The sequence below is a fragment of the Gavia stellata genome, chromosome 17, assembly GCF_030936135.1.
Source record: "Gavia stellata isolate bGavSte3 chromosome 17, bGavSte3.hap2, whole genome shotgun sequence".
In the NCBI taxonomy this organism is placed as follows: Eukaryota; Metazoa; Chordata; class Aves; order Gaviiformes; family Gaviidae; genus Gavia; species Gavia stellata.
Window position 1 is genome coordinate 16,039,149 of NC_082610.1, and position 12,239 is coordinate 16,051,387.

Consider the following 12,239-nt stretch of genomic DNA (forward strand, 5'->3'; position numbering starts at 1 on the left):
GTGTAGCTCACTGAGGACTAGCTTCCTTGTACCTTGCTGACAGTTTCAGGGGAAAAATAGGCACAGCTGGAGACTCCTCCTCTGGCACTGCACAATTCAGCACCAAAAGCCTAAATTTGTATCACCACATTTATGTGACAGGAGGGAGTGGAACTGAAAGTAGGAATTCCTTAGTATGGCCTATATCTTAGAGACTGTCACATTGACACACACTGTGATAGGTCTACCCTTGGGTGACAAGACATTGGGCATGCCATCACCTTCTGCCTTTTTTCATATGTAATAAGCATTACCGAATCTTCCTACTGTGATCCATTCAGCTAAAAAAAACCCCAACAAAAATGACAAACCACCCACTTCCACAAGCTTTTCTGCTTCTTCTGGGAAATACCATATGCTCTGCAATAGTACACAAGACATTAACAACACATGCACTGTACCAGCATACCTCATGTAGCACAGTTTCCTCTCCACTGAACTTAAAGACCTTTATCTGACACAACACAGCATCAGAAGACTACAAAACCAAAGAAAATGCAGTATGTGACTGTCCTGGGGGAGAGAACGCATTTGCAGAGGCAGAACACGACTGTGGTCCCCAGCCCCTAACCAGTGGGACTGCTGCTCCACCTGCTGGATATCCACAAATCTCACCCAGGGCGATGGCCTCTGCCCTTTGCAGCACTCCTAAGAGCTTGCCTGTTTTCATCTAAGTCAGTCAGATTTTTAGTACGAGCTTTAACGAGAGCAGAAATGGGTCAGTACCTTTGAACGCACAACCTGTGGTAAAAGTGCAGAATCAGACACAGAAAAAGCACACGGGGTCTGCAGTTTAGTGTCGCACCCCTGACAGCTCTCACTATGAAAGAACACTCACTTAACCAACTTGTTCCAAACATTCAAAACCACATCCATCTACCCCACAGGCCTAGCAGCCGTGCCATTGCACTCCTCTTCCCCCTGCTAAATTCTAAGCTAGTTCCCCATGCCAAAACCAAGAATTTAGTCTAAAGCTGTTCCATTGCCCTCGACGCTTCAGGAAATCCATTGTAAATAATGCATTTTTAGGACTGGGATTAGCACTGGCAATGTGACTGTACTGCCAAGAAGCAAAATGGTTCAGAAATAAGTAGAGACTTGTGGCACTGTGCATAAAAACTCAATATCCTCTACAAATCATAAAGACTCTCAGCCTATTTAGGATTCTGCTAGTTATGCAGAAATGGTAGGAAAGCAAGTGACCTCTGCTTTGCAAAGGAAGGTTGAGTTCCCCAACAGTAAAATGCTCAAAAAGCTTCCTCCATTCCCATCACTGGATTACTCACTTGCAAAAATACCAGACACTTGTTTACAATTATTTAACCTCAAGTGTGCAATGTTGACCTCATTTCATCTACGTAGACTTTTCTGTTAATCTTAATTCTCGTTAGTGGCGTTTTTTGTTTGTTTTTAGTTTAGTTCAAGATCCCTTCTTTACTCACATCTCTCAAACCATGGAGTCTGGGTTTGAACAAACCCATTTTTTAAAAGGGTAACCTAACCCCTACTGTTATTAACTGCAATGCCAGAATACAAAGCATCCCACTTTTAGGACCGCAAATGGCAGTGCTCTTTGTGAGTCTCCATATAGCTTCTGTATCAGCAGAACTAGTATTGCTCTGAGGATGTCATTATTCACTAAGCGAGTCATATCTGTTAGTATTATATCATCTCCCTAAGAGGCACACACTTACAAAATTATAAATGCAGCCAAGAGCATATTTTATTTTTTGTCCTGTATGGGAACGAGCTTTTCCCATATAGATATTTTTAATACTCCTCTTTGCCGAGCTTCAGAAATGAAACCAAAAGACAGTCTAGTACTCTTCACTCATCCTAATGACATTTCTGTTACTGACTGACAATGTATGACTGATGGTGCTTTAGAAATACCCCAGTCTAGGCTGAACTACAGGAGACATAGGCATGTAACAAACTGCTTCTCCTTAGGCCACTTGAACAGCTTTTCCTGCAAAACAGTCCATACACTGAAGTAATTAATAGTTGTTTTCATGTATTTTGTTACTTTTGTACTGGTATCACTGTATAACAAACTTCTGTATTAGAAGCAGTAGAGATAAAAGTCAGCAGGATTGAGCAGAGTAGAACAGTAACAATTATTTTGTTATTATATATCACTGTTTCCCCTTTCCCTATCAAACAGGGAGATGATGGACTTTCAAAAGAAAAGCTGCAAACCTAACTTTTCCCAAGTAAAATGCCTATTATTTATAATTTCAACATAAGAAATATAATATTTAGTGCTTCCAGAAAATTGAAGGGTTTTTACATAACATCACTGTTTCAAATTTCTCATTTTGTGTACTACTTCCACTTTCATCACTCATACCAACCTCCATCTCTTTGTATTCAGCAGAATCCCCATAGACGTAAGTATCAGAAAGCAGAGAAAAAAAAAAAGATGAAGTACATTTCTTCATGAAAGGACAAAACACTTGCCTTTTAGAGAAACTGTAGTTAAAAAAGGGTCAAAACTACAAATGCCTCAGTGAGCCTTCATGATTATTCAATCATTTTAATGTAACTTGGAAACTACTTCAAGAAGAAATCATGCAAAATGAACTTGAATTAAAAAAGCAGCAGGACGTAAAACTGATGGTATAATAGAAGATCATTATACCTTTCTCAGACAACATTTTTGGGATAGAAAATGTGTAGAGATTTAGTTAAATAAAGCAGGTGGGTGAAATTTCAGAAGCAGTTGGCTTTACTGTGAGACAGTAATTTAGAACAATGGGCTGCCTGTCAGCCCTTGTTATTCAGTGGAGTTCAGAAAGTGCCTAGTGCCACCTATTATGAAGGCACTTTAGACTGAGCTTTAACACCACATATCAAAAAACAGAAGTCAGACAATTAGGTGAGCTGTGAAGCACCATCTGTTCATATTAATACATATAATCTAACAAATTCATAGTCAGTCTCAAGCATATTTCCCCCTTATGTCCCTACTTTGCCTGCCAAACTAACCATGCCCTGAGTTGCAGTACAATTTGTACAAGCCAGCCCAAAGACGCCTTACAATCCCATTCACTGTCACCAACGTGTAGTACAATGGCCTTGGTCACAGAAAGCCAGTAGGGCCTTTTTGCCTATCCAGAAAAAACCAAAAATTGTCATCCTTACAGTAGCACAACAACTGAGCATAACTCCTTACCTATCGATCATGTCAAAACAGTAGTCTCAAACAAGCAGAGCTGCAGCACAGCATGAAGATGAATGTACTAGCATGACAGTTTAAGACAGTGGCTATTAACTCCTTTATTGCTCAGCATCATTAATGCCTTCCAGCATTTCCCAGGAGATGTTTTCAAAAGCCATGTAAGTCACTGATCTTTGTCTTTTTCTCAGTTTTCTAGCAGTGGAGGAAGGATGCAGCTGGCGTCTCTCTACTGAGCTGATCACAATCCAGGAACAACTCTCTTGTTTTACACTTCCCATTCTCACTGTGTAACGTAGCACACAAGGTACACAAGCTTTTCTGGTGCAAACTCTGGGAAGGTGCATCAATGCCCTTTTCTGGAGTTACTCACTGGCAAATCCCATGCTTAAAAGTAGGCTGCTGACACATTCAGCACAGTGTTTGCCGTGTCCTATGCCACCCTCTCAATGCTAACTAAATACAGAATTTCTGGGCGTGTATTCCCTGAACTTGCGGATTTATTCTAAGTAGGAGCTTCTAAAAGTATCCAGGGAGCCGGTCATGTGCCTGTCCAGAGCAGGCTGCCTGAAGATGGGACTAATTCAATGGTGATTCTGAATTAGTGAATGGGATATATAGGTATGAACGGACAAACAAAAGGGCATTTGCATGCATGCAGAGAGAGGAACACTTATTTAAATTTTAGAAAGCTCTCAGCATGAATTATACAAATGTGATACCCTAACTTGACTGCTTTCTCACCAGAGCTTTTTTTTCTTTAATCTAAGAGAGTTGTGGGGTTACACTGAAGCATATCCAGAAAACACATTGATTAAACACTGTAATGAATCATGCCAGTCTAACACATTTTAGACTAGTATTAAATATAATCCTTAAACATCAATACTTCCAGTAACTACTCACGCTCAACAAATTGAAGTTAGCCAGGCATATCAGCCTTTCTACTCAGAAACACTGACCTTTAATACAACCTATCAGCTTCGAAAGCATGGAAAGATGCAGACATTTGCCACAGCAATTGCTCACTTCTCTCTTCACTAATATATATATGAGCAAGAAATGACACACAGAAAAACCAAACATCCAAAACTTCATTAATGAGAACTGCATAAGTACAGATACAGAAAAAATGTGTTTCTATACATAATTATTTTTGCCAATCTTGTTATAGTTCAGCTATCCAAAATTTAATCACTGAAAGTGCAGTTCCATGCAGTACAAAGGATACGGAAATGGTTAAAAATAGGTTCTTTCTTTTATGTACTTCCATTGCATAAACCAAACCCCCCCACAATTTATACATGAAGTTCAGATAAACAGTTCATTACACAAATTATATCTGTGCAAGATGGAATTAATATTTTTAGTATTTGTATGCTGTTCTACATTTAATCAGAATTTGGCAACTTAAAACACTCTTCCACAGTCTAGTTAGAGATCTTTCTTTGCATCTGCTTACATTTAACTGTTGCTACTCATGAAGTATAAACACTCCAGAAAGCCCTTTATCTTAAAAAAATTATCATATCCCAAATACAAAAAAAAAGGTTTACCTGTCATTAAAATCAGTGAAAAGAAAAGAACAATTTTAATAACTTGATTTATTGTTAGTATAATGGTATTTAGTACGGCATTGACTTATATATTTTATGAATTTTATTACAAGAGACAAAAGGCACCTTAGCAATCGCTATTTTTAAATATTTAAGAACAATTCTTACTGCCTGCTTCCCTAACATTGTACCAAAAGTCTTTTTGTAGCACAGCAGCCATGAATATAATTTTCTTACCTGAAGTCCAACATTGTCTGCCTGTCCTCCTTTAACTAACTGGGAGATGAATAGTCCACAGCTAAATTCCACTCCACCTCTCACACTTATTCCAAGTCCTTCAGGATGCAAACGATCCAATCTCACCTCTTTCAGCTTTCTGCAAAAATGGAAGATACTTGACTGTTCAGCTCCGTAACACTTCATGACAATAATGTTTCATATGAAAGTTACATATTATTTTTCTCTTATAACATTTAGGCATGAAAAAAAGCATGGTGACTGAAGTTTGGATGGACGTGTGTTAGCTAAACCCATTAAGTATTTTTCATAAGACATCTACCAACATTGAAGCTGTCTGCTTCTAGAGGGTTAGAGCTATAAGAATTTTTTTTTTCTTAAATGCAGGAAAAATGAGAAGAGATTGTTTCAACTGGAAAGCATTGGTTTTGACTCCCTTACCCTGCTTTTACTAGATAAACTACTTGGCAAACAATTTCAGCTAGCTCAAGACGGTACTTCTAGCAAATATAGCAAAAGTAAAAAAATTATGCCCAGCTCTACACAGGTGACTGATATTTTACTTGGAATTTATCTGAAAACTTAGTATTTCCTGCTTGTATTTAAGTTAGCTGCCTTGTTCTGCATTCTCTTACCGTGATCTTTTGGGTGTAAGCTGATCATATTCCACCTGGTGTTTTAATGGGATAAGTGGGCGGATAGCATCAAATAGGGGCAATCTGTTTGGTTCATTAATCACGAGTTTTAGATCCCCCACAAGCACTGGGAGATTCATAGATCTACAAAAACACAGTGAGAAAACAGGCACAGGTAATCAACACACCAACACAAAGCATTATTTAATAACTTGCTGTACACGTGGCTTCAAAATTTGCATGTCCCTTCAACCTACTAAAAAAGTTATTTATGTAGATACTGGTTTAACCAAAGCAAAATAGCCTCTGAGAAAGCAAGCCTTCTATAAGCAAAGAGGAATAAGCACTACCTCCTTCAAAATAACCGAAATCTCCTGTATATTGCCTTTACCTTTTAAAGGTCACACACATCACTTTTATAGATGACATCTTTAATTTCATTCTCAGAGTCCCCCAAAAATTTATGGAACTATTTGGAAATAACTTTCCAGATCAGATATACCTGCCTACTAGATTTTTGTTTCTTTACTAGTTAGCAATCCTTCTAAGTGAATCTAGGGTACAAGCTCCTTCCTCCGACAAATTATTTTGTTCCAGGAAAAAAATCGTGATACTCGGTGGCTAGAGCAAAGACTTGGTTTAAGTTTTAGAATTTTTTTCAAATCAAAATTGAAGGGCCATCAACCAATAAACAAAACCCACAGAAGTTAAACCACTGTGAACACCTGTTTTATGAGAGCTATGCAAAGTAGTCTCCTTGATACTGTCAGCACTGAGATAGTTACAGGTCTAGAAAATGTACTTCGCTGCCCAGCTGCAAGAGTGGAGTAACAACTCCCTAAATTCAGTGGACCTACTCCTAAATGACATCCAGTTAAACTTATTCTATATATTTGCTGCTCCCTCTCTTATAATTTACATTTCCTGGCATACAATATTTCTGAAGCATATGCACCAAAAATCCAAATCAGGAATGCATATTACATGGGATTAGAGGTCAAATGCTTTTGGAAATGCTATTCACAGTAGAGCAGACATTACATGTTAACTACAACAGCAATTTCACATATTTTTGCCCTGGAATACTTCATAATGTATTCAAAAAAAGCGATGCATCATCAACATATCTTCACAGAGATATTGGAAATCTTGCTCAAGTCATTGCAATTTTGGGCATTAAAGAAAAATTACTATATGCATTGTTACTTTTGTAACTGCAAGAAGATTTTAAATAATTAAGAGCTACTGAATCAATTGGCTTTCCAAACAGGCTTTATGAATGGAGAAGCAATTAGACAGACCTGAGTGAAACTGAATCAGATACGCAGCTGAATACACCCATAACTATAGCTCAGTGCAAACATCAGATGGAAACATCTACGTTTCACTCAGCTGAGATGCTATTAAGTTATGAATGGAAACCATGTCTATTAGAGCCACTTGTCTATCATGAGTGGAAAATGCATCCTCGTCGTCTTTGAAAAACAATGGATCAGACGCTGATCTCATTTGCAATAATATAGGTCCTAAGCAACTGTGGTTTAAATCAGTTCAGCAAAAGGACTGGTAATAGGCCTATCACCTTACCATTTTTTTCCCATTATGTCATAATAAGCCAAAGTTGTTAAACATGCCAAACAGATTCCCAGACTAATTTTTTTCAGCTTTCAGATAAAACAGTTGCAAAGCTTTATCCAAATAGTTAGCAAAAAATCTTTGAAAAGCAAGCTCAATGAAAACCTCTGTTGCAAATAAATAAGCATTATTTGGAAATATTAATGAATTTGAACAACGCTCTCTTCCTGTTTCCTAAGAACAGTTTTATCATCCAAGTGTTTTTTTTGTCCCCCCAATATAAACCCACCAAATTCTTTTACAAAACTGCCCAGTCATAAAACCAAAGTAACTTTACGGGTGGTTAGACATGCTCCTTCCTTGTCTGCAGACTACACTGTTAAAGACTTTATTAAACAGAATAAAAACTATTACTTCAACTACTTTTCTAGTAGCATATAGAAAAACCACTTAACATCTTGCATATTCACTCTTTACATTTACAAACATTAGTAAAATTCTACACAAACATATATAAAGTTAGATCTTACTGGTGGTACATCCGCAGCACATCATAAAGGTAATCTTTTTCCGCTTCATTGTCAATTAGTAGATTAACCTGAAAATCCAAGGCCATTATTGTAAATCTCTGACTAAATAGCCACAAATGTTGAACATACAAGGTTTTCACAAATTCTTAAGCCACAGAGCAAAGATTCCAATAGGGAAAGACTTTTTTTGGTTTTTTTTTTTTAAGATAAACACATTTTTGCAATAGAGTATTACCTCACAATGTGAAACTTACAACAAGACTTTCTAAAATTAGTATTACAACAATTGGACAAGGTGGTAAATACTGATATATTCTGTATGCTAGATTTCCCCTTGGCAGTAATATTATTACAGTAATATCATATTTGCCTTACCTGATCATCACTGTACTGTTGAATAAATGTTTTCAGAAACCTTTTTGGCCATTCATTAATATAGCACATGCTGTCACAGATAAAACCACCACACTGAGATGATTATAATCTATGTTCTGTCATCCAAACCACTGATTTCAGGATCTTACTTCTAACATTATGCAAACTGCTACACCTCTGTTCCTCTTTGCTGCAGCTCTTAACTGATAGAACTTGCTAGTTATTCTTTCCTCCCCCAGTAATAGTACGTTCACTTAAACCAGTGTCATATTACTATGCCTGCTCTTGGATAATTACAGTAAAATAAAGCAAAAAAAACCCCAAGAATTCTCATATGAGGAGTTCAATTTATATTCAGTGCCAGTGACACCCCCACTGATCTTACTTGCAGTGAGAGGTCACATCACATTAGTTTAACATTTGGACAAGCTTAATGTTCAAGAAAACAATTTACATCTGACCTAAAGGCTAATATTACTGTGACAGTAAAGTCTGAGGACCAATTTGCATACTTAAAGAAAGGCCCTTTCTTTCTAGGTTTGCAATGGTTTGCATTATATTCTACACTAAATACATGCTTCACATTCCCTTTGTCCCTTTTGGCTCTCTTAAACCAGCAAGACTCTACACACGGGTGGTTTTCTATTACTTGTCTCCTCTGGAAAAAGACACTTTCAAAACACCTGAATGCCAAAAAGCTACACGCAGGACAAGATTGCTTGACAGTAATACTAGTGAGTAAACCAATTTATTCACAGGGAATTTCAAAACACAGAAGAAAAAGTCCACCTTAAAAGGAAATAAAATGGTTGCAATCCAAACTGACTGGTTCACCGATACTGTACACAGGCTCAAGGCAAGGTGATACATGTAAAACTAAGTCCAACATCCATTTTCCCCTTCCCCATCAGGAAAAATACAACATGCAAATCTGCCTCGGTTCTGGTACACAGAACTCAATTGCTAGTGCTAGCTAAAGTACTGTATGAGTGGTGACTCATGAAAAACATTAAATGTTTAAGCACATCAATCCTACACAGCAAAGAGCAAAATCATCATCATCTCTTCTCCTGACTGGGAAAGCAACCAGTGACAACATCACATTTTTTTTCTGGATACATCCCCACTCCCTCTCAGGAACTGGAGGACCATATCTAAATTCTGCCATTTCTTCTCACGCAACCTTCAGCCTTTCTGTTTTATTCCTGCACTTTTCACCCTGCACCAACAACTTCCTCATCCCGTGACCAAAACAAACACCCAAGTGACTTCTTATATATTCAGAATGCTACAGCTGGGTTAATCTTCCTAGTTCTCTCTAATTAGGTCATTCTTCTCCTGTTGCCTTCTGTTCCACCAATTATCACTTCCTTGTAGCCACCTGCATCTCTTATCATTTTCCTAACTAATTAACTCCTTGGAATAGAGTCTTACTGTAGACATACACTTTACCTAGGCTCATCAACAGCTTCTAAAGAGCTGACTCTAATTTCATAAATGCTAAAAGATCATACCCCTGCATGTTAAGGAGAAAAAAAAAAATAAAAATCAGTGGTAACATGCTGTAACTTGGATCACAGAAGTATTTTAGTATTTCTCTATTACTCAAGGAAATAACTGTGGAGGTATGGGATAGATGGTTTCACAGCTTTTAAACCAAGAATATTAGAAAAACATCTGGACATAGTCCTGGGTAAGCTGCTCTAGGCAGCCCTGCTTGAGCAGAGGGGTTGGGGCAGATGATGTCCAGAGGTCGCTTCCAACCTCAACCTTTCTGTGATTATTTAAGGGTATCTTCACAGTAGTTGTATAATTTATAATCCTAGAACACAAATAAAGAGTTGCTTATGCTCTATTTTGCACTATATAAATTGCACTGTTTCTCACAGAAATTAATAAGGAGTCAACACAAAAACTGCACCTACATACAAAATAAAAATAAAATCTGGCAGCAAGTCTATGTAACTTTATTCAGTAAAATAGAATTTGGGGGGGGGTGGAAACACTTCTTGGTGTGGAAAAAAGTTCAGATTACAGTAATGCACTACTGTAGCACTAGCCCAATCTGTCAGCTTTCGAAGAATAATATAAAGTTCTAATTAAGCTACACAGCCTTTGAAAAACTATTGAGGGAAATGGAAGAACTGGCTAATATATCTGCATATATTATATAATTTGCATTGCTGCTTGGTTGCTAGGGAGAACTGATTAAAATTACTATGAAAAAAGAATATGAAAGTAGCAAATCATTGAGGGAACAGATCCTCTGGCTGAGCATCTTCACTACTTTGGCACAGAAAAAGTAAGTATCCAAGACATTAAAATTGTCACAGAGGCCACTAGAAACAGGATGATACAAAATAATATAAAGAAAAGGCCTATTCCACTATACTCTAACTCAGCTGAAGTTTTCACTCAGACATGCATCCTACTTATTTGCACCAATAAACGCTCACAATAAGTCTTACATTATCGGGGTGGAACTAGAATGATTTATGAATTATAGCAGCAATGAAAGGGAAAAGGTTTAAAGTTCAAGATGGTAACCATCTGCCTAGGAACCAGAGCCTTTTAGAGGTATGTTGCGCAACTCACTGTTGAGTTACACAGTAACAGGTAGCAAGGCAGAAATAACCTGCTAGATGGCTGTAGTCATCAGTATAAAGTATCGAGGTCCTTAATGTGTTTGAACTTCAGCTTGTCATACAGGTGGTTTTTTGCAGCCCCTCTACTTCATCCTAACAATTCTTTAGTTAATGGCTTTATTATCAGGTGATACTTCTATAAAATGCAACATTACACTACTTCAAAGAAATTCCATTCCCTAGCTGACAAAAAAAAAAAGAAAAAACACCCAAACCAACGACAACCTCCCCCACAAAACAGCACTGAAAACTTTAGTCTGAGAGTCCTAAATAGCTATGCAAAAACATGGTCTTAAACATGTCTTAAATGCGTAAACGACTTTCCCCCTCCTTTCCTTAAATAGAGGTCTTTGAGCTTACTTTGCTCATACAATTTTGAGCTCTACATTTAACTGGGTAAATGACAAAATGACGTGCCAGGCAGACTGAGTTGCTCCATGTATCAAGTGCATTTGCACATGACTGCACATGCACAATTGCACTCGTGAATGTTAAGGTGGAACTGAAGCCTCCTGAGCACCGGCTGGCAGCGCGCAGCACTGCAAATGTGAACTGCCTGGGCCTGGACTTCAGCACCCGCACTTCTGCCTTCCCTGAACTTGACGGGGTGCAACATTTTTTACATGATATTAAAATGAAATAAATTGTACAAGCCCTGAAAAAGCTCATGCATCGGGGAACGTTCTCCCTCTTCTCTCCCTCCCTTTTTGAAGGTTTTAAGTTTTACAACCACCCTGTCACAGGAGGCTGCCACCCGCTTTTCCGCGCCGCTGGCACGGCAGCGCCAATTTCCCCGAGCTTCTCCCTTCCCCGTCACTCACTCCGGCACACAGGCACCGTACAGCCGCGGGCAGCGCCGGTAGCACGCCCCAGGCCCTCCCGGCGCCAGGAGACGTGCCCCAGCCCGGCGCTTTGCCTCCCTCCAGGCCACGGGGGAGCAGCTCTGCTCACAGCCTGTGCTCGCCCGGTGAAGCGACCCCAGGTGTCCGTGGGCCCCGCCGCCCCGCTCTCTTACCTTGTGCCGGAACTCACGGGCAACCCGGCGCTCCATGGTGCGCGGGGTGCGGACGCTGCGCGGCTGCGGGAGGTGCGTGGAGCGGCTGCGCCGGCGAGACCGCGCCCCGGGGCGGTGGGTGGCGCGCCCGTCGCTGTCGGCCGCCGCTGCCTGCAGCATCCCCGACCCCGTCCGCCGCCGCCGCTCATCTATGTCACTGCTTTAGCGGTACGAGCCGCCGAGCAGCGATAACCTCCTTGCGACCCCAGGTCTTGGTTGTTTAAGGCCAAAGCAAAAGAGAAAGAAAAAGAAAAGCCCCCCCCCCATGTGTTACTTGGCCTTGCACCGACTGCTTTTTCCCTGGGCTGATTTATACAGCTGGTGCTTCTCATACAGCGCAGAGCTCACACCCAAACTTCTCTTTTGTATTTGTAGGTATGTATGTTACTAGCTCTACTGTTTAAGAAAAAAAGCA

General features: G+C 39.4%; 1 protein-coding gene across 1 annotated transcript in view; it reads right to left on the minus strand.

The window, feature by feature from the left end:
* USH1C (USH1 protein network component harmonin) overlaps nucleotides 1–11,821 on the minus strand; it is a 49,959-nt gene extending 38,138 nt beyond the window's left edge. Inside the window, exons 1-4 of the mRNA XM_059826115.1 lie at nucleotides 11,786–11,821; nucleotides 7,751–7,818; nucleotides 5,646–5,789; nucleotides 5,011–5,149 (exon numbers count right to left, since the gene is read on the minus strand). Of these exons, the coding sequence (XP_059682098.1) occupies nucleotides 5,011–5,149; nucleotides 5,646–5,789; nucleotides 7,751–7,818; nucleotides 11,786–11,821 (387 nt within the window). The remainder of the gene's footprint in view (nucleotides 1–5,010; nucleotides 5,150–5,645; nucleotides 5,790–7,750; nucleotides 7,819–11,785) is intronic.
* Nucleotides 11,822–12,239: the final 418 nt, after the last annotated feature.